The sequence below is a fragment of the Oncorhynchus clarkii genome, chromosome 15 (genome assembly GCF_045791955.1).
Source record: "Oncorhynchus clarkii lewisi isolate Uvic-CL-2024 chromosome 15, UVic_Ocla_1.0, whole genome shotgun sequence".
Lineage (NCBI taxonomy): Eukaryota > Metazoa > Chordata > Actinopteri > Salmoniformes > Salmonidae > Oncorhynchus > Oncorhynchus clarkii.
Genome location: NC_092161.1, coordinates 28,899,285 through 28,925,403, shown reverse-complemented (window position 1 = coordinate 28,925,403; position 26,119 = coordinate 28,899,285). Strand labels below are relative to the sequence as shown.

The 26,119-nt window shown below is 42.9% G+C and overlaps 1 protein-coding gene across 3 annotated transcripts in view; it reads right to left on the bottom strand.

Annotated features, from left to right (window-relative positions):
* Positions 1-20,484: 20,484 nt before the first annotated feature.
* Positions 20,485-26,119, bottom strand: part of LOC139367161 (family with sequence similarity 49 member Bb) — a 40,778-nt gene continuing 35,143 nt past the window's right edge. For all 3 annotated transcript variants that reach the window (XM_071105283.1, XM_071105285.1, XM_071105284.1), the window contains 6 exons: positions 23,965-24,042; positions 22,667-22,783; positions 22,457-22,536; positions 22,139-22,265; positions 21,949-22,019; positions 20,485-21,294 (listed from right to left, as the gene is read on the bottom strand). In XM_071105283.1, coding sequence (XP_070961384.1) covers positions 21,225-21,294; positions 21,949-22,019; positions 22,139-22,265; positions 22,457-22,536; positions 22,667-22,783; positions 23,965-24,042 — 543 coding nt within the window. In that variant the 3' untranslated portion in view covers positions 20,485-21,224. The remainder of the gene's footprint in view (positions 21,295-21,948; positions 22,020-22,138; positions 22,266-22,456; positions 22,537-22,666; positions 22,784-23,964; positions 24,043-26,119) is intronic.

Below are 26,119 nucleotides of genomic sequence, written 5' to 3'. Positions count from 1 at the left end.
CCATCTCGGTTCTTTTAGCATCCTCCTTTGCTAATGTGGTGTAACTGCAAATCATATTATACTTTTTCTTTCTCCTTTTTCTCTATGTTGTTGTTTCTGGGGTGTTATTGTTGTTTGGTTATATGTTATTATTATTTTTATTTTATTTTGTTATTGTCCATTTAACTATTATTGTGCCTTTCTAGGACATTGTTCTTGTATTTTCTCAGGTCCAGACTTTTTTGCGGGGAAAATCCTTAATAACAATATTCATACCAAAACAAGAACATTGGCCCCTCTTCTCTTTCCCTTCCAGTTGAGATTAGGCCCTTGACTCGTGAATGAAGGCGACTAGGCGTGAGACGCGACCAATCTTTTCTCTATAAATGCTTTCCCTCCTTGTGAATGAGAATGGGGTAATTATGAGAATTGCATCGTTTGAGCGGTTGATGGAACTCTTAAATCCACCCCAGCTCAGGAGGCTCCTGGTGGAGGGGAGGGGGGGGGGGTATCTCTCTTTGATAAACGGTGTGATCCTATCTGCTGCTGGCATCATAAAGCTTTCACACTCTTTATGTTGAGCCAAGCCCCTCTGGCACTTCTCTGCTCTGTTGACTGGTCTTTAAATTCCCTGAAAAGCATAGGCCTGTAAGAACCAGAGTGACATGCATTTATATATATATATACAATCATTGCGCTACACCCGCTAAATATGTATATGTGACCAATACATTTGATTTGATCAGTCTATGTTGGTGTCTAAGGTTGGTTTGTATGGGTGTCTAAGGTTGGTTTGTATGGGTGTCTAAGGTTGGTTTCTATTTTAAAAAATATTTTTTTTAGCTAGGCAAGTCAGATAAGAACAAACTCTTATTTACAATGACGGCCTACCCCGGCCAAACCCTCCCCTAACCCGGACGACGCTGGGCTAATTGTTCTCCGCCCTATGGGACTCCCAATCACAGGTGGTTGCGATACAGCCCGGGATCGAATCAGGGTCTGTAGTGACGCCTCTAGCACTGCGATGCAGTGCCTTACCCGCAGCGCCACTAGGGTTTAGTATTGCACCTGTACATAGCTCATCTGTAAATAGTCCATCCAATCTACCTCATCCCCATACTGTATTTATTTATTTATCTTGCTCCTTTGCACCCCAGTATCTTGACTTGCACATTCATCTTCTGCACATCCTACCATTCCAGTGTTTAATTGCTTTACTGTAATTACTTCGCCACCATGGCCTATTTACTTCCTTACCTCTCTTATCCTGCCTCATTTGCACATGCTGTACGTAGATTTTTCTACTGTATTATTGATTGTATGTTTGTTTATTCCATGTGTAACTCTGTGTTGTTGTATGTGTCGAACTGCTTTGCTTTATCTTGGCCAGGTCGCAATTGTAAATGAGAACTTGTTCTCAACTGGCCTACCTGGTTAAATAAAGGTGGAATAAAAATAAAAAAAATACAAAAAATTGGTGTCTAAGGTTGGTTTTAAATTAATTTAGAGTGGGAATGACTTTTGGTCTTGCAAAAGTGAAGCTAATCACATTTTGGTAATAATGTGTCATTGCTCAAGATTTCCCTGTTCAGATCGTGTCAAACTGTATTGGTAATGGGCCTGGCCCTAGTCAATACCAATAAAGTGTGGGAAGCTTAATGGTAAAACAATGTTTCCAATCCTACCAGGCGACCCTCTCTAAACAATCAAACAAACATTAAAGCCAGTCAAATGACGGACCATGACAGATGCCACCCATTCTACAGGAGGATAATAAAAATAATAATATAATAATACATTGTTTTTATAAAGCACTTTTCAAGGATCAAAGTCACATTTTACAATTGTATAAAAGAAAAACACAAAACGAAAAATGAAGAACGATGCCGACCAGACTAAACAGAAAGAACGAGAAACAAAGAGTGTGGAGTAGGGCTCAAGGAAAGGGAATAGTGTGTGAGCTTGGACCTGGGGACAAGCAGGCGGCCTGCTGTGGTAGAACACAGCGACTGTGTAGGTTGGTAGGGGAGAAGAAGCTTAAGAGGGGGGCCAGGTGGTTGAAAGCTTTGTAGGTTATGAAGGAGCATCTTATAATCGGGGGACGACACCGGGAGACAGTTGAGTTCACAGAGGACAGGGGGGGATGTGGAGGATTAGGAAATGTATCCATATTTTGTGAGAGCAGAAGGAGACCACTCCTTGACAGGAACTAACAGCTGACCAGGCCTGGTGTTCTCCAGGGTGGTAACAGCTGATAGCGAGCAATGTGTGGTTGTGGTTGGGAGACGGGGACTGGTGGAGCTCCGTCTTTTTGCCTGGGGTTTAGCTTTGAGGGGAAACCTCTTGTGATTTGCAGTCTGACTTGGCACTGTTCCAGGCTGAGTGGAAGCCAGGATCCAAGTCCAAAGCCAGTGTCCAGCTCCCAAGAGTAGACATACACTGTCTAGTATAGCATTGTAGCGTACTAACCCTAACCCTATACAGTAGCATTGAATGCTGGTTTTAACAGGTGGCTGGTTCAGATCATAAGTTGAATTACCTATACTGTGTCGTCTTCTATCTATATCTATCCTGGTGCTTGTGGTCTTTGGTACTGATCACAGGAGGCTGCTGAGGGGAGGACGGCTCATAATGATGTCTGGAACGAAGCACATGGAATGACATCAAACACGTGTTTGATGTATTTGATACCAATCCACCTATTCCTCTCCAGCCATTACCACGAGCCCATCCTCCCAAATTAAGGTGCCACCAACCTCCTGTGGTACTGAAGTACTATCGTGTCGTTCTGAGTCCGTATTCATAAAGTGTCTCGGAGTAGGAGCGCTGATCTAGGATCAGTCTTAACCTTGTAGATCACAATGAATAAGATTACATGGACAGGCGGACCTGATCCTAAATCATGGGCCCTGATATCTATCTATACCAGGTAACCATGAGAAGACTGTGTAATCTATGTAGATATATGAGTTGAGGAGATACAGGATGTGAGTTTACACAGGACTTTGTGAGCAACCTGTCTCCACGTCACAGCTCAGAGACGACAGTGTCGATTCCGAATGAGACAAACAATACATAATGAGGACCTTTTGCTCTCCTGTGTTTGTTAAGAGGGAGACCCCTTAGGACTATTTTCATTCTAAAAGCACTGAGACACACTTCATGCTCGGCCATCAAAGAATGGAGGAGATGCTTGAACGCTCAAGCTTTCATCTCAGGTACATTGGAGTTATGTTAGCTCGGAGTGAATGATGGGGACCACTCATAAGAGCCGAGGGGTAGGCAAGAGTTCAACGTATAGCAGAAGTACACACAGGACGTTTAATATATGGCCGTTAAGGAATGTGGAAAGGGGTTGGGCGAGAGCGTGAAAAATTGATTTAATTCTCAGTTCTCTCTCTGGTGAAACATATATGAAACATGTGTTTTGACAATCACAACACTATATCAATTACAAACACTCTATTATTGTCCGACAGGAAGTGTCTGTCTCTCTCGCGGCTAAGTTCTGATGTTCTGTGTATTATACAGTAGGTTAGTGGTCGGAGTGTAAGGTTTCCCTGGCCTACCTAGCCTCCCCACCTCGTGCCAATAACTCACCGGGGGTCAAGCAGAGTGCTCCGTGATGTGTTCCGTTACACTCACATAGGGGCTACGTCCCAAATGGCACCCTATCCCCGACACAGTGCACTACTTTTGACCAGGAACCCTAAGGGCCCTGGTCAAAAGTAGTGCACCAAGTAGGTCAATTTTTTTTTTTTTTTTTACCTTTATTTAACCAGGCAAGTCAGTTAAGAACAAATTCTTATTTTCAATGACGGCCTGGGAACAGTGGGTTAACTGCCTGTTCAGGGGCAGAACGACAGATTTGTACCTTGTCAGCTCGGGGGTTTGAACTCACAACCTTCCGGTTACTAGTCCGACGCTCTAACCACTAGGCTACCCTGCCGCCCCAATGGGGTGCCATTTGGGACATAACCCCTAGTCTCCCACCACATTACATTACGGAGACCTCTCCCTGTCAGGCCTTTCCCACTGGCTCCTCTTCCGGCTGATAGATATCTGTGCCGGACCACTCGGTTTCAGAGGCTGTTTAGTCAATTCTGGCATTACAGTAGCAGATGTTTCTCTTCCCATGGGTTAGCAGAGGCCACATACATAACTGATGAGCAGGCACTCAATAACAATGTGATAAGAAGACATGTAGCCCATTGAAACGTCGTATTGTGCATCAGTGGTTTGATTGTGTCTGTGTTTAGATGTATAAAACGAGCTGTACACTTTTGACAGTTAAGAAAACATAAACACAGTTATTGTTGTTGTTGGTTAACAATATAAACATTACTTGCTGTGACATGTTTTTTTTTATCAGAGGAAATTCACAGCACCCTCAGTATTTCTACTTGACTGTAAACACACTGTACAGTTTTTATTTTTGGTTGCAATACACAACAGAACAGTTCTTTTTTTTCACAAGTAGGACAATTTGAAAGTAAAATACCTTTAACGATTTCAGCCACATGACAAACGTCTGCTTGCTAAAATGTATTTTCTACCTCACAAATGAATGTGAAATCACTCTTAGTCTAATCTTAAACGGTCTACTTATCCCTGCTTCATAAGAGTGCACACTTTCTACTCAAATAGAAAAACGCTTTTGGCTGTATCCTGAGCAGAACAATAGCTCTTCATCATTCTAATGAGGCCTGCTAAGCATGCTGCTTTTCTACCATACCTGATAAGCTGCCATGAGTAGCCGTCTGGATTTTGGGGATTTCATTCCAGTTTCCAGTCCATTTCTTTGGTACAGCGAGTGGATGAGATATGACAAAATGAATGTTTGGTCTAAAATTACACCTGACAGACTCAGTGCTAGGGAGGAGGTCCTGACATGGTCAAGACAGGATCTTATCTGGTATTACCCCTAAGGCCTGAGGACAAACTGAGACCTTTGAGGATTGGAGAATGGACGAGGTGTGTCCAATTTGACAGTTGACTTCCTTCAAGTTGTTTGAGTTGAGTTCATGTAGTACATTCTATCAGTTGTTAACGCAGTGTAATGAATGAGCCACATGACACAATGCAAAACAATACTCAACACCATAACATCTGATAAATGATACATAATAGTCATTCACAAAGGTATGACTCATCCTATGGCAACTAGTGAGTCTTTGAGTTGCTGTCATCACCTGTGACAGATCTACAGAGGGGCAGTGATATGAGACAAAATTCCATCTGTGAGGTGCCATGAGGTGATGGGGAGGGGCATATGATTGGACCGGCAGATAAGGCGGCGTATGATTGGACAGTCATGAGATAAGGTGCCGTATGATTGGACAGCCGTGAGATAAGGTGGCGCAGGATTGGACAGTCGTGAGATAAGGAGCTGTAGCTCTATTATGGCAACACACCGCCTGTCAGGGGAAGTAAAGCATGTCCTTTACAAACTCAGGAGTGCATGAGACACAACACGAGACCTGTGTACACACGAAACAAGAGAACTTGCGGTTCCTCATACTGTACTTACCTGTACGTGTTCACACTACAAACAGAGCAGTTGAATTTTAGCCCCAAAGAATGCCCATTATGACTACGTTCCCTGCCTTGCTTTTTTTTCCATGTCCCCATGACTTTCACTTTCTAAACAAACCAGGGCTTTCGACTTGAATCTCAAGGAGATCCCTTTCTGTGTAAGTTGACATTGGTTTCACACACTAATGTAAATATTTGCAACCGGTTGTCCTCTTCCTACCGAAGTCCCCTTCCCAGTCTGCTTGCTCTCACTAATAGGAAAGCTCAGGTCAAGGAAAGGAGTCCAGACAGGCACAGAGCTGATACGCCCGCTGCCTGAGAGGCAATCCCTGTAGCAGAGCGCCGCGGCTGACTCAGACACCGTGAATAAAACATGTGATGGCATGTCGGCGGCAACGATCGAAGAGGCACACTGCACTGCATTATTCATGTGTGGTAGCGGGCTAGAGGGGGGTTATAAGGGGGCTTGGGGAGGTTGATGCGGCGGCATGCGGAGTCGCAAGGGCGTGGCCGGGTTGTAGTGTGCAGAGGTCTCCTTCCTTCCCAGCAACAGGGAATGGGCAGTCATCACATTACACTCCAGCCACTCGGACTGCATGGGAGCTGCAACACTCGCAGTCACAACCTACTGTCATCATCCACTAGCCCTATGTGGAAGGTGAAAGCATGTTGCTGGGGGAAAAGTGATATTAGTCTTTTCAAATTAATTTCCTACAAAGTGTTTGCACTTTTTAGTCATGACAACCCCCAAAAATGTAAATAATCCTATTGTAATAATCCCAGTTCCTACATGTATCCACCCTCAATGACCTGCATCTGAAAATCAATATCCTTAATGGGATCATGACCATATCCATTACACACATTAATATGAACATGTTTCACATGGCCGTTGGCTACGTGTGGGCTGTTAAGAGTTTATCAGGTTGGGAAGTGGGTGATGGTGTCTTCAGCAGTGGTGAAGTTAGACTGGCCTCGTTAACCCCTAGAGATGGGTTTCTTATAAGAGCTGAATCAGTGTTTTACCAATGCAGCGTAGCGCAGCGGAGAGGCCAGAGGAAATGTGTTGCAGTCAGCACCTCTTCCATTCTGGGTGAGGCCAACTGACTGATAGCTGGTGCTACTGCTCCACCTGCAGGCCCAGGCCACATGCATAGTGAGTGTAAAGGGTGTGTGTGTGTGTGTGTGTGTGTGTGTGCGTGCGTGCGCGTATTTGCGTACATTTGTGTGTATATGCCTGCGTGAGTGTGTGTGTGTGTTTGAGAGGGTAGAGAGAGACAGAAAGAGAGAGGGGATGTGGTAGGTACAGTAAGATCACACCTTTCACCTTTCACCTTTCTTGTCAAGTAGCCAAAACAAATAAATCAACTTACAGTATTAGAATTAGCATTACATTAGGGGGGGGGGGGGGGGGGGGACCTTGTGTGGAGTTGTTTTTCATAAGGGATCTCCCATATAAGTACAGCCAGTTCAAACCCTGCTGGCCACTACCCAAGCAAAGAATAGATAGATGTGCAATCATTATGGCGTAGATGCCATCATGCCAAGAACAGACACTTGTTGACCGCTTTGCAAGAACAGAGATCTGTACGTAAATCCGAGGCACTCCATTCACTATGATATGTTACGTTTCGTATGGTATGTGTTCATTTGTGAATGTCCCTTACCCATTTCATGATATGTTACAAATTTGCAAAACATACAATATCTTAAGGTTAAGTTTAGGGTTAACTTTAGGAGTTAGGTTAAAGGGTTAAGGTTGGGGGAAGGTTTAGCTAAAAGGGTTAAGGTTAGGTTAGGGGAAGGGTTAGCTAACATACTAAGTAATTGCAGAGTATCTAAAAAGCAGTAAGTAGTTGACAAGTTGTTAATTAGTTAAAATGCTAAAGTTGTCTGTGATGAGATTTGAACTCGCAACCTTTGGGTTGCTAGACTTGAACTTGTTTACCTCTTTGCAAGAACAAGAAACTAGAACAACAAGTTAACCACTTCTAAGAGACCGTTATGGTTCTTATTTCCTAGAGAGAGTGAATGCAGAGAGGCAGTGGATGAATGACATGCCAGGGTGACAGCCAGGGAAACAGATATAGGCAGAGGGGGGAATAAGAACACAGCTAAACCAGGCTCCACTCTAACCTAAAGTAAGATGAGTCAATGAGGGAAAGAGCAATGGTGGACCTGAAATTGAACAGCGTGGGCAGGGCTAGATTACTACTGCCATGAGGCTTGATTACAGTAATGTGATCAGGCAGTAACAGCTGTGCTGCCCAGCCCTGAGCTCATAAGTCTCTCTCTCCAACCTGGTCTCAGAGGATTTTATATTATTATGTATGTAAAACCGAGACACTCCAATTAGTATGATATGTTATTTTTCGATTGGTATGTATTCATTTGTGGATGTCCATCACCCATTTCGTATATGTTACGAATTGAAATTCGTATTATATGTTATGAATATACAAAATCTTAAATATGTTATGAATTTTCAAAAACGTAGTATGTGTTACGAATTTTCAAAACGTATGATATGTTACCAATTCTTGAAATTGGCTAATGTTAGCTAGCTGGCTAATGTTAGGTAGGCTAGGGGTTAGGGTTAAGGTTAGGGTTAAGTTCAGGAGTTAGGTTAAAAGGTTCATGTTAGGGGAAGGGTTAGCTAAAATGATTAAGGTTAGGGTGAGGGGAAGGTTTAGCAAAAAATGGTTATGGTTAGGTTTAGGGGGAGGGTTAGCTAACATGCTAAGTAATCGCAAAGTAGCTAAAAAGTAGTAAGTAGTTGAAAAGTTGCATATTTTCATTCAAGTGCTGGATACAATTTGGAAATATGATACTACATGGCATCTATAGAAATGTGAAATTATATAGCATATGTTGCATGACTAAATAGAACAACTAAATAAAAGTCAATATTCTCTAGACTATACTCAGTTAACTTAAAATACATTCACAGACTTCATATGTTACATTGCGTTTCTCTTTTTCACCTCATAATTTCATGTTAGATTGTAGCTAGGCAAAGTACAGTTGAAGTCGTAAGTTTACATACACCTTAGCCAAATACATTTAAACACAAAAGAAAAAGGGGTAAAAAATAAATAATAATAATCCCTGTTTTAGGTCACTTTATTTTAAGAATGTGAAATGTCAGAATAATATTTATTTCAATTAGTATTTGGTAGCATTGCCTTTAAATTGTTTAACTTGGGTAGCCTTCCACAAGCTTCCCACAATAAATTGGGTGAATTTTGGCCCATTCCTCCTGACAGAGCTAGTGTAACTGAGTCAGGTTTGTAGGCCTCCTTGCACACACTCGCATGTTCAGTTCTGCTCACAAATTTTCTATAGGATTGAGGTCAGGGCTTTGTGATGGCCACTCCAATATCTTGACTTTGTTGTCCTTAAGCCATTTTGCCACAACTTTGTATGTATACTTGGGGTCGTTGTCTATTTGGAAGACCCATTTGTGACCAAGTTTTAACTTCCTGACTGATGTCTTGAGATGTTGCTTCAATATATCCACATCATTTTCCTTCTCATGATGCCATCTATTTGGTGAAGTGCACCAGTCCCCCCTGCAGCAAATGCTGCCACCCCCGTGCTTCACGGTTGGGATGGTGTTCTTCGGCTTGCAAGCCTCCCCCTTCCTCCTCCAAAGATAATGATGGTCATTATGGCAAAACAGTTCTATTTTTGTTTCATCAGACCAAAGGACATTTCTCCAAAAAGTACAATCTTTGTCCCCATGTGCAGTTGCAAACCGTAGTCTGGCTTTTTTATGGCAGTTTGGAGCAGTGGCTTCTTCCTTGCTGAGCGGCCTTTCAGGTTATGTCGATAAAGGACTTGTTTTACTGTGGATATATAGATACTTTTGTACCTGTTTCGTCCCACAAGTTCCTTTGCTGTTGTTCTTTGATTGATTTGCACTTTTCGCACCAAAGTATGTTCATCTCTAGGAGATAGAACGCGACTCCTTCCTAAGTGGTATGACGGCTGCGTGGTCCCGTGGTGTTTATACTTGCGTACTATTGTTTGTACAGATGAACTTGGTACCTTCAGTCATTTGGAAATTGCTCCTGAGGATTATTCAGACTTGTGGAGGTCTACAATTATTTTTCTGAGGTCTTGGCTGATTTCTTTTGATTTTCCCATGATGTCAAGCAAAGAGGCACTGAGTTTGAAGGTAGGCCTTGAAATACATTCACAGGTACACCTCCAATTGACTCAAATGATGTCAATTAGCCTATCAGAAGCTTCTAAAGTCATGACATAATTTTCTGGAATTTTCCAAGCTGTTTAAAGGCACAGTCAACTTAGTGCATGTAAACGTCTGACCCACTGGAATTGTGATACAGTGAATTATAAGTGAAATAATCTGTCTGTAAACAATTGCTGGGAAAATGACTTGTGTCATGCACAAAGTAGATGTCCTGACCGACATGCCAAAACTATAGTTTGTTAACAAGAAATTTGTGGAGTGGTTGAAAAACAAGTTTTAATGACTCCAACCCAAGTGTATGTAAACTTCTGACTTCAACTGTACTACTTACTTTGCTTGTGGAGGCACAATGTGCTGGATGAAGGCACAGTACTGCATATTGTACCATATTTTTCTCCATCTTTTTGAATGGCAAAAATATCATTTTCACACTTCCCCTTTGTGCTAGCTAGGACTTCCCTGTTTTATTGCCATCTTTCACAAAAACTGTAACAGTACCACAGGTCCTACCAGGACCGCGACTGAAACGGAAGGCCAAGCTGAAAAATCATCTCATTGGCTGGGAGAGAGCCCACCCTGGGAGATTTCACACACCCAGACTTGTCATTCGGATGTTCCATCGGACATGACTCAGTACTGGGAAGATGAGGACTAACCTCCATTTTGGAGATCTCAACCACAGTTGCACAGTCATCAGGGGTCTCACTATGATTTATGCTTTCCAGACTGACAGTAAACGGTCGCCTCTCCTTCTGAACAACACTCTGAGGAAGTTGGTTTTGCTGCTGTAACAGACCAGGACTGTGTCCCAAATGGCAGCCTATTCCCTAATGAGTGCACTGCTTTTAACCAGAGCCCAGTTAAGGTAGATTGCAGTAAAACTGCTAGAGGAAGGGCATGGGCTGTGATAGCATGAGAGCGATTCTAAAGACCCTATTATGTGTTAAGCCTAGCATACTGAAAACTGGAGAGAAAAAAAAACATCCCAACTGGCTAAAACTTTATGATTATGAAAATAATTAATCTCCTCTATTTTGGAGATTTGGAAAAATATCTACTACTGTGTAGGTTTTGAAATTGAGCATGTCTGCCATTATCTAATCTATGGGCATTAGTGAGTGTCTGGCTACTGATAGCTCTCCCCTGGTCTGATTCAGAGCACAGTCACTGATGAAGGGAAGCGTCTGGCTGGGCCAGATTGTAGAAAACCAGCAGCCCACATTCTACTCTGGCTCAGGGTCCGGGTGCCCTGGTCAAGTGATTAAATTAGGGGTACGTACGTCCCAAATGGCATCCAGTCACTTTCTGAACAAGGCCCATAGGGCTGTGGTCAAAAGTAGTACACTACGTAGGGAATAGGGTGCCATTTGGGACACCGGCCATGTAGCAGGTAGACATTACCATGGAATTCAAATAGATAGGCAGTGTCAAAGACACTGAATATGAGCTACTGTACAGTACATGACCTGACATACTGTTGTTGGTCCTTCTCATAAGTGTGAACAGCTGCTGTGAGTTTATCTGAGGTTGTTAGGGGACTCACAAAGTCAGTCCAAATCCCAGGATACCCTTTCTATCATAGAAAAACATATTGAATTAATTATAGGATCTCTATCAGTGGAGGCTCCATCCCATTAATACCATTCCAGCCATTACAAGGAGCCTATCCTCCTATAGCTCCTTCCACCGGCCTCCACTGATCTCTATGGTTTCTATCCTCAACAAGCTATTCTTCATGAATGTTGATTGTAGCATATCTGATGTTCTGAACGCTTCGGACACATCGTTGAAATGTGGATCAATTACAGATCACTTACTTCTTCTTGCCGACAGCAGTAATCTTTGTACTTTCACAGCTGCAGGACATCCCACTGGGCACACACTGGTTGAATCAACGTTGTTTCCACATCATTTCAATGATAGGACTTTGAACCAACGTGCCCAGTGGGATTTGACTCCTGTGTTTAGTGCATTTAGTCTGCATTTTATCTGATTATGGCAAGGTCACATATCTTTCTCCTACTGAATGTCAATACATGTGGACGATGTCACAGGAGTACTAATTCAACACAATCTACTGGGAGAAAGGTACATTACAGTGGTTGTGTCACAACTGCCACCCTATTATTTTATAGTCCACTACTATTGTCACGACTCTTGTCCTGGAGGCAGAACTGGGCGATTTCCCCTTAGAAAGTCAAAAAAGGCTATATTGTAAAAATTTATGAAAAAAGGGTTGGGCATTAGGGTTAGCAGTGGTTCAGGTTAGGGTTAAGTTTAAAATCCGATTTTATGACTTTGTGGCTGTGCCAACTAGTGACCACTCTGCAGAGCTGCCTCCAGAACAGAACTCAAGACGAAAAACGCTAACCTGCCCCTTTGAACACTAACCTCAGCTCAACCCAGCTCAGTATACTGCACTGATACTACTCATATTAACACAGTTATTATTCAAATAGGAATAATTGCAATATCATAATATGTTATTCACAGAACTGTTTTAGGGAAACGGATGGAATGCGTTCCACCTCTCTCAACACTGTGTGTTAATGTTTTCCTTCTGCTTAAAGTTCCAGAGAATTCATAGACGTCTGAACCTAAGCAAGTGGCACTATCTGCTTTGACGGACCACGATTACACCATCTATGGTTTTGCAGGCATACGACGTGCTCTTCAATGTGTATATATATACAGTGCCTTGCGAAAGTATTTGGCCCCCTTGAACTTTGCGACCTTTTGCCACATTTCAGGCTTCAAACATAAAGATATAAAACTGTATTTTTTTGTGAAGAATCAACAACAAGTGGGACACAATCATGAAGTGGAACGACATTTATTGGATATTTCAAACTTTTTTAACAAATCAAAAACTGAAAAATTGGGCGTGCAAAATTATTCAGCCCCTTTACTTTCAGTGCAGCAAACTCTCTCCAGAAGTTCAGTGAGGATCTCTGAATGATCCAATGTTGACCTAAATGACTAATGATGATAAATACAATCCACCTGTGTGTAATCAAGTCTCCGTATAAATGCACCTGCACTGTGATAGTCTCAGAGGTCCGTTAAAAGCGCAGAGAGCATCATGAAGAACAAGGAACACACCAGGCAGGTCCGAGATACTGTTGTGAAGAAGTTTAAAGCCGGATTTGGATACAAAAAGATTTCCCAAGCTTTAAACATCCCAAGGAGCACTGTGCAAGCGATAATATTGAAATGGAAGGAGTATCAGACCACTGCAAATCTACCAAGACCTGGCCGTCCCTCTAAACTTTCAGCTCATACAAGGAGAAGACTGATCAGAGATGCAGCCAAGAGGCCCATGATCACTCTGGATGAACTGCAGAGATCTACAGCTGAGGTGGGAGACTCTGTCCATAGGACAACAATCAGTTGTATATTGCACAAATCTGGCCTTTATGGAAGAGTGGCAAGAAGAAAGCCATTTCTTAAAGATATCCATAAAAAGTGTCGTTTAAAGTTTGCCACAAGCCACCTGGGAGACACACCAAACATGTGGAAGAAGGTGCTCTGGTCAGATGAAACCAAAATTGAACTTTTTGGCAACAATGCAAAACGTTATGTTTGGCGTAAAAGCAACACAGCTGAACACACCATCCCCACTGTCAAACATGGTGGTGGCAGCATCATGGTTTGGGCCTGCTTTTCTTCAGCAGGGACAGGGAAGATGGTTAAAATTGATGGGAAGATGGATGGAGCCAAATACAGGACCATTCTGGAAGAAAACCTGATGGAGTCTGCAAAAGACCTGAGACTGGGACGGAGATTTGTCTTCCAACAAGACAATGATCCAAAACATAAAGCAAAATCTACAATGGAATGGTTCAAAAATAAACATATCCAGGTGTTAGAATGGCCAAGTCAAAGTCCAGACCTGAATCCAATTGAGAATCTGTGGAAAGAACTGAAAACTGCTGTTCACAAATGCTCTCCATCCAACCTCACTGAGCTCGAGCTGTTTTGCAAGGAGGAATGGGAAAGAATTTCAGTCTCTCGATGTGCAAAACTGATAGAGACATACCCCAAGCGACGTACAGCTGTAATCTCAGCAAAAGGTGGCGCTACAAAGTATTAACTTATGGGGGCTGAATAATTTTGCACGCCCAATTTTTCAGTTTTTGATTTGTTAAAAAAGTTTGAAATATCCAATAAATGTCGTTCCACTTCATGATTGTGTCCCACTTGTTGTTGATTCTTCACAAAAAAATACAGTTTTATATCTTTATGTTTGACGCCTGAAATGTGGCAAAAGGTCGCAAAGTTCAAGGGGGCCGAATACTTTCGCAAGGCACTGTATATATATGTGTGTGTGTGTGTGTGTGTGTGTGCGTGTGTGTGCGTGTGTGTGTGCGTGTGCGTGTGTGTGCGTGTGTGTGTGTAGTGCAGAGTGGTCTTGGAGGTTAACCGTTGTCTTTCTTAGAAAAGTGTACCCATCTCCCTAGAGTAACAGATGAGCAATGTGTTAGGAGATTGTGGTTTATGGATGGAGAGAATTTTTTTTTTGCTGCTGGCTTTTCACTGAAATGAAGAAGATACACACTACAGAGAAATAACTGACAGTTATGCCTCAGTTTATCACATATTGTTATGGTAGAAATCACACTGTCAGTGTCAGACAATGGAAAATGAAGTGATCGTTGGAACCACGTTAGAATCTGATAAGCACTGCATGAAATGCAGAGGGGGAGGTCCCTTCTATTCTGAATATTCATTTGATTTGAACTTGTACAGTACTTGAAATGCGAGTCAGAAATTGAAAGTATTTTCATTCAAAACAATATAATATTCAGTGTCCTTAGAAACAATGTTCCCTAAAAAAATGTTTTTAGTGCAAACTTGAACTCTGTGAAAATTCTGTGCAACTTCCAGCTTGTGTTTACTGTGAACAGTGAACACTGAGGCTGTACCTGCTTTAAGTTACAGTTTTAACAGTGGCCATGTAGGCTACTGTGGCTATTTGATCATAATGTAAGCCTACCAGAGTGACCTACCATCAAAAACAATGGAGAAAATACATCCCATAACATTTTAACATGGAAGTAGCTGTTCTATCATTCAACTGACAGTTGCAGCCAATGTGTGGTGTTCAATGTAGGCCTACATTCCATGAGACTTTTGATATGTAGGGCTTGACATTAACCTGATTGTCCTTCAGACAAGTGGTGACTGACAATGTTGGATAGTTTGATGCAAGAAACCACTTATTATTATTCCCATACCATTATTACAGAGAATCAGACAAATTCTGCATTATTCTGCCTATTGGCTATGTAGCTTATACAAGCCCATCTCAAAATACAACACTGCCCCTTTAAGACAAAAAAAGTTATTTACCTTCATTGCTTTTCAAAGGTGTAGAGAAATTTACATGTTTTGTGCTCTTGTAGGAAGCAATTACTCCCCTATTGCTGACAACAAATTATCTATAACTGGGCTAATAACTCGCTAACTAGCAAAGGATATGAACAAAATGTGCACATGTGGCTACATGCAGCTCTTGCTGTGATCTCAAAACAAGCGCATCTACTCAAAACCGCTCATGCTGTAAACATAGTCCAGCTCAATGTAAATGGCACATATCCATATATGGCAATGGTCTATTTGCATATAGGCTTACTGCAGCTCTGATTAGTTATGCCGCATTGGTCTGTGTAGAGTATGTGCCTGAGTCATGCCTGCCAATGCAATAGAATCATACTCTGATGCATTCTGTCTACAACAAAATCTCTTGCATAGTTCATTTTCTTTCGGTATGTTCCATTGAAAGTGGCTAATATTGCGTTGATTCAATCATAATTGCCACAGTAAAGGGAAACGTCATTTTCTGAGTCAAAATGCAAGCCAAGATCTAACGCTCAGATTTTTTTTTTACATTACTTAAAAAATGTAAGCCTATGCAACATTAATCAATTAAAAACAGCACTGTAGCAATAAGGTTTGTGCGGTGTAAGCTATAGGCCCAATACATTATCACTGCATATTGGCTTTTGTTGTTCTGGACGTTTTTTTTTATTACATAAAAAGATTGAGGTAGGCTATTGTAAAAGTATAACTTTAGACCGTCCCCTCGCCCCTACCCGGGCGCGAACCAGGGACCCTCTGCACACATCAACAACAGTCACCCACGAAGCATCGTTACCCATCGCTCCACAAAAGCCACGGCCCTTGCAGAGCAAGGGAAACCACTACTTCAAGGTCTCAGAGCAAGTGACGTCACCGATTGAAACGCTATTTAGCGCGAACACCGCTAACTAGCTAGCCATTTCACATCCGTTACACTATATATATAACCTTTTATATAAGGTTATATATATAACTAGGCAAGTCAGTTAAGAACACATTCTTATTTACAATGACAGCCTACCCCGGCCAAATCCTAACCCAGACGACGCTGGGCTAATTGGATGCCGCCCTATGTGACTCACAATCACGGCCAGTTGTGATACAGCCTGGAATCGAACCAGGGTCTGTAATGACGCTTCTAGCACTGAGATGTATATGATCACAGCGTAATACATCTGTTGTTGTATTACTTGTGAAGCACAGCTTAGTGAGCATACATTTAAATAATGTGCTTTTTATTTATATATTTTACTGGGCTGATGGTGTCTGTACCTGTTGGTCAGTCTCAGCCGAATGAGGGTCCGCTGATCAACATCCCTCTGTTCTCCCTTTCCTCCACTGACACTGACCGAGAAGGGACACTGTCTTCCAGCTCATGTCGAAACTCAAGTCTCACTGCATTATTTCTGGCTCATGCACAAGTTCATGTTGTTACTCCTATGAACAGAGAAAGTAAAATATTAATAGATATTAAAAAAGACCCAAGCCGCTAAAAGTAACAACAACGCAAGCCTACAGATACACTTTCCTCATTAATTACTGCTGCTGTGCTTGCTGTAGCGCTGAGTGGAAATACTTAAGTGTTGAATACAAAGTGTTGACAGTGCTGAGTAAGAACTTAAACATGAACTCACTCATAAAAACAGCAGCTCTTTGCTGTTGACAGTCTCTCTAGTCATGGTTTTAAACTTTTAGAAATCTCACAGTATCAATTTTGCAGTAGATTTATTTTGCCTGCTACATTACTGCAGACACGGTAATCTGAGCCATCCGATTGGCCAGCCGTAGGCCTATAGTGCACCTGATTTGCTCTCAGGGCCCGCCGGGAAGGCAGAGTTTGTACCTTCAGACACATTAAATGATTAAAAATGGCAACAGTTCGCCTACCCAGCGCGCAGGGCACTGAATCGAATGCACCTACCGCCAACAGCACGAGACAAATAAAAACAAATAGGAACACAAGGCTTTATCGTTGTGGTTTTTTTTACAGACATTTTTGGCGATTGACAAGGAATGTCTTGGAGATTGACCACTGCTCTAGACAGTTGAGTGAAGTTCAATCCCGTGCTTCTCTCTGTGGGTTGATATTTCGTCTGCGTGACAGTCCAAGGAGCAGCGCTGCAGTCTCGGGACTACTGCGCGCACACAGCATAGAGGAAACATCGCTTACAAACACTTGTGGAATTAATTGTATGTTATCTCTCACACACTTTTGAAATAACTGACGGAGGCCCCTCGAAACCACATCCCATGTGAAACAGTCTTGACGTTGTTTAGCATAGCGAGGGAGGAGAGGACTGGACAGCGTTAGTTGACCCTGACGTCCTGCCTGAAAAGCGTGACTGTTATTAAACCCTGTCATTTGGGTATTAAGGAGGCTGGTGAGGGCCCAAATCAACTCTTCATTGATTAGTCACACCAGAAACACAGTCTTGTAACTTCTCATTATTCGATTTGACAACCTTGACAGGACACACTTACAGCTAATTCTCAAACGCTCATTCGTGTCAGAGGCTGCCTCCCAAATGGCACCCTATTCCCTGGATAGTACATTACTTTTGGTGGTCACACTGCACTGAACGGTCACACGGTACTATATCTTGTGAAAGTGGGTAGCAGACAGTTGCAGCTTGTGGTTTACCAGGGTTTTGTGTCACCATTATGGCCCTCATCTGATCTGAGAATACACTGTACTTAACACACTATTCTAGCAAGCGATGGTGGTCCGTTATGTACACCAGAGGAACTGATGACTATAGAGACCTTCACCCTCAAGGTCAGCATTTCCAACAGGTTTCCCACTAGTAATAACAACAGTACTAGACATTTACTATAATAATAACCTGCCCTGATTCAATACCAAAGTGATAGAAGGTGATCAAAGGATAAACCACCACCATCAATGGCATGATATACACTCTGTGGGTACCATAAAACATTCTCCATCATCTAGTTCCCAGGTCAAACTGTCATCCATCTATCTTGAGGCGTCATGCACGATCAGAAAATCAGACAGAATTGTGGCGTTTCAAACCCTAGACTGACCTCTGTCTGCCCTTTCACTGGCTGTCAAAGGAAGCCATATCAGTCACCTTGAAATATAGTCCACCACAACAACTGTATCCCAACCCTTTCTCAGAGTGCTGTGACAATACAAACCACATGGTGACAGGCTCCAAAACCCCCAATGAGTGATGGGGGTCATGTGAAAGAAATCTATAAGGCTGTGGGGTGTGACTGCCATTCTAATTCAGAATATCTCTAGAGAGCCCTCATCCAAAGGAAGGCTATGATGACTGTCTCCATGTGTGTCTGCCACTGTAAGTATGTTCTGTTCTGTTCCCTCAGCTTGGCAGGAGGCCCTGATGGTCATAATCTTCAATATTATTTTCTGTTCTATGAAAACACCAGGGAATAACATTGTACAGTACAGGCTAACAATAATCTCAATTACAGGAAATTAGCATTTTGTAATGTAACATCCTGTCAATTCTATAATTGTGGAATCCTCGAAGAAGCGTGGTTTATTGGTCGTGGCCGATGCGCAACAAATCAAAAAACAACAGTACTAGACCGTTAGATCTCGATCTGACCAGTTTCCCACTGAGAAAGGGTGCTTTCATGCAGATATCGCTGTGTTCCTCCTTTAGCTCCGTGGGAGCCTCGTGATAACTGATGAGAGAGGAGAGCGGAGAGGTACTGCATTGTGGGTCACAGTGGGAGAGGGGCCGGAGAAGACGAAAGTTGCCGCGACACGCTGGGAGGTTGTCAGGGTGACGGACTGCTATTCTAAGGGAGATTGTTCCACGCCCAACGAGCGTGTCATACACTTAGCATCTGAACTGTGGTGCTTTGATACAGCTGCAGGGCCGGGCAAAGGCTACGCATTCCATTTTCACTACACATCCTAGACCTTTTCTCTCCTTTCAAATTTGTCCTTCCTTCAAGGACTTCCAAAGCATGTAAGACCCCACCCAACGCTAGCCTGCTCTACCTCCCCCCTTCTCCCCCCCCCCCTGCCAGCGCAGTGATGCTGCAGAGTTAAGGGACACACCCATCAACATGCTCTTCTCCTCTCTCGCTCTCTCTGACCCTGAATGTTTCTCGAACATACTGCAGATAATACCGCAGTACACACCCAAGGACTAGCCCCCTCTCTCACGCACAGTTACTCGCTCTCTCTCTCTCTCTCTCTCTGGCAATGTCATAGAAAAGCCTGTTTGGAAGAATTTCAGTGTTTCTTCTGTTCGGGTCTTCACATGGTTTAGCAATGAGAGGACGAGAGGGAAAACGTTAAATGTAGAAAGAGGATCTTGAAAGAAGTGAGCAACGTCCTTGGAATGCACTGTACAGGGAGAGGGAGGTACACTGATCATTCTCCAGATATTTTTAGAATGACCCATTTGGACAAGGAGATTATATAAGGGGAAAGATAATGAGTCAAACAGGGTGGGTGACTCATTATCTTTCCTATGAATGAATGAATGGCCAGACATGGAATTTGTTTGACATCCTGCTCATTTTTTCAAGGAGAGAAGTGGCCCATTATGAACAAAAAGACAGCACTACAAAAAGACAGCACTACATGTGCCATTAAGGGGAAGTCTAATTTTAAAATTTTAAGCCTCAAGTCACTACTTTGCTGATGTTTTAAAATCAAATATTAAATTGTTCCTTTATCTTGGAGCCAGATTAATTCAAACCAGAATTAGCAATGTTTGTGCAGTAACTTAACACACGCTTTTCAAAGTAGGAGTGCTGATCTAGGATCAGGTCCCCCATATTCATGTTTTCTTATTCATTGTGATCGAAAAGGCAAAACTGATCCAAAATCAGAATTCTTTCTCTTAAAACCCTGGTCTAAATCATTTAGAGAACGGCATTCAGTAAAACACTGCAGCCACTGAGGAATGGAGTTGCCCGCCGTGCCGGGGGGGAATGTTTTGTTTGTTGCCCTGGCACTACATAGCTGATTCAAAGAGTCAAAGCTTGATGAGTTTGTTATTTGAATGAGCTGTGTATTAAAGGTGCACCCAGGGGTGGGTTGTAGGACCACGGCTGGGGAAACCCTGCCTTAGATGATACCTCCTGGCCCTGCCTCCCATGTGTAGTGTGTAGATAATACTTAACTGGTGAAGGCAGATATAGCGTGACTCACTCATCTGCTGTCTTAGTTTTTCATTGCAGTTCCATTAAAATGGAAACTCCATACTGACTCACAAATGAATGTTATTTGTTTCTTTTTAGCAAGTCTGTTTGGTGAGTCAAACCTCCTGTAATGGATTTAATTGCCAATCTAAACTAGAAATTGGTTGCTGAAAAGTTATCACTCAATCTAAGTTTGACTACATGGTGTTTTCTAGAAGAGTTGCAGAGACAAGTAGAGAGAGTTATTTGTAGAAAACAAGTTCTCTGTTTATTTTTTCCAGCGGCAACATACTGTTAACAACAGTACAGACTCCCAATTTTAAATTGATTTGCACACATCACAGTTTGAAATTTTAAAATAAAAAATACAACTATGAAAAATGACATACAACAAATCAAAACCTATTAAAAAAAAAAGATAACATTAACAGTACTATCTTTTCAATAATCTCAATTCCGCCGAGTACCATTCAGAGAACAAAACATTAAAACATACAATTAAGCGGACAAATTAAACTTGAACCATACGTTTTTTTTTTTTTAAATAGAAGAAAAATACGTAATTTCGTCATGCAGAAGATGTAATATTAAATAATAAATCAAACAAAAATAATATATTTCTCTATATATCTCTTTTTTAAATTTTCAAGTCAAAGCACTCCCATCCCTTACACAGGGAAACAAAAACTATAAAAAATAAAAAATTGAACCCACAATGCTTCCATAGCTGCCATCTTGTTGTATGGCCTTTATGGAAAACATTTAAATCTCAGCAACATCTTTTTGGCACAGAAAAGACGTACATAATGGCAGTAGCATTTTGCGTTATAAAAAGGGGGTGGAGATGCAGCTCTTACTCCATTTAAAAGAAAAGAAAACAAGAAGAAAAAAACATTCTGTGCACCGACGTCGTTGGTGAGAGAGAGAGAGAGTCGATGTCTCCTGAACCGGGTGTGAGGCGAGTGGTTGTACCAGAGTTTCAGTCCTACTGCTGCTGCAACATGCTCTTGATGGTCTTGTTGGTCGATTCATCATTCAAATGCTTGGTTGTGTACCTGCAAGGGACAGATGAATCGACAGACCAGACAAGACAGATGAAGAGACAGAAGGGATCAGTTCAGGGATCTGTGAACGTAACACGACTGCTCTGCCGGAAAGGGTGTCAAGAGTGTGAGAAAGCCTTGTCGACAGTTATTAGCTCTGATATTTTATTTCCTAGTCTGGTGTTCTCCCCTCATAGACGGAGGTGCAATCCCATGCAAACAAAAAGAGAGCGAGAGAGAGAAAAGAGGGCTGGGGGCGGGAAGCCTTGGAGTGACCTCACACGACTGGAGGAGAGTGACTGAGTATGCCCGAAGGCCCTGATGGTGTGATATGCAGATGTGAGTGCGGTTGCCACGGAAATGGCCATGTCAGCCACTTAGATTTGAGAAAAGAGTAGGGGGCCAGGGCTCAAAGAAACGTAATCCTCTCTGATCTTCTATAAATCTAAAAAACTGTGGGATGCGACATTTAACTCAAAAAAACGATTTGAATCCCAACTAAATAATAATGAAGGAAAAGTGGACAAATATGGCTGTATTTTATTTCACAGAAAGCATGCGGCCTGTCTGTTAAAGTGTGAGAGGAAAAAGGTTGCAATGATATTCAGTCAAACGTCTTCTGTTAACGAAAAGAGTTGTCGATGCTACAGAAACGCTGGGCCTTACCTGAGAGCGTTTAAAAGGCCTTCTACGCTGTTGGGCGGTTGATCTCGGAGGACCTTGATGCACCCTTTCATCTAGGAAGCAGAAAACACCATGTAAGATGAATCAGTGTTTGTGTGTGTGCGTGTGCGCACGGGTGTCCAATCCTCTGGGACTGGGAGCATGCAGGAACATAGCTCCTCCCTGCACTCACATCGATTTTGGAGGACTTGGAGAAGGCTCCGACAGGATGCACGTAGTCGTACAGGATGATGACGCCCACCATGACGCGCAGGCAGAATGAGACCGTCTCCTCACTGGTGAAGCGGCTTCGGTACTCCCTGGTAACACAGACACAGATTGCTGATATAGATCAGGTCCGCCCTGCCCATATAACTATATTCCTTATGATCTAAAAGGCTAAACTGATCCCAGATCAGCACTTCTACTCTGAGACGCTTTAAGAATATGGGCCCAGATCATCTGCAGTTTATGACATGATCTTGATTTAGTGAGGACAGGGATCACTTACGGCGTTTCCAACATGACTTTGCACACACTCGCCATTGTGCTTAGGCAGTCTGTCGTGTTCTCGATGGGTAAGTTCTTATTCTGAGCAAACAGAAAGAGGGGATGTGTTTTTCTTCTGTAAACGGCATTGTTGTATTGGTCACTTTGATTACTAATGAGAAAAGTGTCAAATGTCAAGGTTGCCAGGTAAGGAAGCTGTGAAGCCCGTCACCTCTGAGACAAACTTTGTCGTGCTGTCGCTTAATGTCTTCAACATAGGCGTGGCGTCTGCGTAGAACAGAGATATCCGGTTGGCCATCTCGTTGTTGACTTCATTCTCCCCCTCTGCCTGAAAAAACAAAACAAAAAGTCACCGTTTACAGTGGACATTATTGAGCCAGAAGTTGCTGTTCGAGAAAAATGTTCAGTAATGGCAAGGAGATGCTTTTCCTGCCTTAAAGACTGCCTTTATTTTCTAATGCGGAATGAATAATCCCCCAGAACGTCAAGACGTGTCACATAAAAAAATGATCACGTTTGAATAAGAACAAATGTATTTTCTGCCAGAACAGATACGTCTCATGTCTTTGTATAAAATGTCTCAGTGATTCCAGTAGTCAGTGCCTGAATGCTGAGTGCAAAGTAATGCTCCTTTGTACTGCTGAGCTGGAGGGAATTTTTAGTGGCTAGCTAGATGTGGGGCTGCGTCCCAAATAGCATCATATTCCCTACATAGTGCACTACTTTGGACCAAAGCCCTATGGGTAGTGCCCCATCAAGGGAAAATGGTGCCATCGGAGACGGGCTCTAGCAGTGACAGGTCTTAACAGTCGGACCGTCCGGGGGCCATTTGCGTAATGGCATTTGTCGTACAGGGAATAAAGCTGCTGCAGGCCAGACACAGACGTGCGTCTCGAGAACAAGAGTGAATTCTGTTCATTTTATACACTAAAAGAGCTATTGAAAAATTCAGACTTTTCTCTGGTGTCACTGAAAAAGGTATACCGTCAGTCTTTTTGAAGCACGGCTGGGTGGAGAAAGTCTGGATTGTCTGGAGATTGTCCTTTGGACACCTGTCATACTAAATCGCAAGAATATTCTCATCTGAACAATACTGCATTCCAAATCGTTTCAAATATCAGGAAACATGATACTGAGCCCTGAGGTTCTCCAATACATGTCCCTTTTCCCATAAAATTACTGGTGGTGGTGGGGGGGGGGGGGGGGGGGGGTGTTAGAGATAACACACTTAACTTGTACTGCCTTTAAATGTATTTATGACAAACTAAGTGCGAGAGCTAATCATGAAATAGTTCTCATACAGCTCTTAATGCCCCTATATAGCCTGTAATGTTAATGGCCCCCTGTAGAGCAGGACGAACACTTGGCCTCCTGCTGAGCTTGATGAAGAGGAAGGGAAGAGGAGTAGGGCACAGGGGTGTCTGTCCCTTAACACCAGCGTATCCCAGAGGGTCTGTAGACCACCAAACTGGAGCCCATCAGCCCCATAGTTTACAGACGTCAGCTCACCGGTGTATTGTTGATCCGCATGCGGCTCAACGTTCTCCTGTAATAGCTGAAGTCATTCTGGATGGCAGGGTTAGTCATCTGCAACACAAGGATTAACGTGAACATTACAAACAGGGCTTGGCGCATGTGTGTGTGTGTGCGCGCGCGCCTGCCTGTGTGTCCGAAGGTAGAACACATGGCCTGCGGCAGCAGACATTCAGCTCTCCTGATCAAATGCACCATCTTCATGACAGGATGTTTTAGCAAACGAGGCAGATACATAGCTGGGGGCGGAGATGGAACGAAAAGGACATTGATAGGATTAAAATCGTCCATGTATTTACTGAAGCGGATTTTATACCGCTGGATACTTCCTCACCATTCCTTTAAAGTAGAATGCATTTATTTTCACTTGTCAATGAATTAAGTCCTCGTTAGCTCCCTTTAGCAGTGGCTCAGTGTGTTTGGCATCGTGACAGAAGCATCAACAACACTGAGGATGAGAGGCTGGATAGACAGTACAGGTCAAAGCAGGGGTGGGCAAACTACGGCTCAGATTTCAGCCCGTGGGAGGTTTAAGTAAAAAAAACATGTACAAATGAAGTAAAAATGGGGATGGGGGGGGGCTTATTTTTATGAGTAAAAAAAAACAACAAAACACTCCATGCCACTCTTGAACATCTAAAACTAAATAGAGTATACAGTAGATAAAACTAGATATATAGCCATGTTCTTACTACTCGTTAGTTATTCACTGTGTATTTATTCCTTGTGTCACGATTTCTATCTTAATGTAATATTTTTTCTCCTCTCTGCATTGTTGGAAAAGTCAGCATTTCACTGTTAGTCTACACCTGTTGTTTAAGAAGCGTGACAAATAACTTTAGCGGATTTGATTCCATTTTTTATTTGAGAAAGTAAAGTACGTATTTTCTTGAAAAGTGCCCTTTTTCTGGCCCTCAAATAGATTTTGACAAACAAAATCGGCCCCCAAAAACCTGTGCATCCCTCCGTTGAATTTAGAAATCCCGAGGTGGCCCTCGAGCAGAAAAGATTGCCGCCTTCTGCCCTCCTTCCACAAAGAGGATCATTAAACCTTGCCTTGAGCATAGCTGACCTCCAATAAGCCACTGGTCAATCAGTGGGCCCCGTCCGGCACATCAACCTCCTGCTCCTCCAATGCAGGAAGACGCCTCCCTAATTACCCCTAGCAGCACATTATTAGCCCTGCAGTGTCTTAACGCCTGGCCGGCACGAGCAGTACGGTAATTCCACCATAATGGACTGGTACCAAGTCTATGTCCACTTAGCTACAGCTAGACGGTCAGTGCTAGTGGCTAGTGCCAGGGCCAGACAGCCCCATTTCACCAATGAGTGGCTTTAAAAAGAGAAGGGAAAAAAGGAGGCAGGCGGGTAGGCGGGTGTTCGAACTAGGTCAATGCCTGTGGTCGGGGTAAGGGGAGTGAAAGATTGATGAATGGTGCCTGGCATGGCACCTTGCACCCCCCTACCTTCACGCTTTTAGACCCTATGCAGGGTATGGGGAGACTGGGCAGGGGGGCTGGCTAATTGGGGCGTCTCGGCGGACTGCCTGGGGGTGTCAGGGTGCTGGTTTGAGGAGTGTGTGTGGAAACAGGGTGCCTAAAGAGGCCTTGCGAGTTGTATTGTAGTATCGTCTGCGACTCAGACAAACAAGCAATCTGTGGGTTTTCCCCCCCCTGGGATCAACTATAAACCATGTTTCTATGTGTTGAAGACTGGTGCCCAAATAAGGAGTGCTTCCCAAATGGAACCCCATTCCCTACATACAGTAGTGCACTACTTTTGACCAGAGCCCTATGGACCCTAGTCAAAAGTAGTATACTGCATAGGGTGCCATTTGGGATGCTACCAAAGAGCCCCAGCCAACTACACTATCCTATTAGTCATCCCTATCCACAACATCACTGTTCATTCATTCATTCCAGCAGTGCAGAAGACTATAGAATTACAGCACTCCCAGGAAACGATCCTAACGTACCAATTAAATACTTATTATATGTTCAGGGGCTGAGGCTTAATCACGTACAGCACTAACGCCTAATTAACAGGGTATTAACACTGTGTTATGCTAATGACAGCGCTAGCTAGCTTGCTACCAAAAAGGAATAGGTGAACCATGTACAACCAACAACAG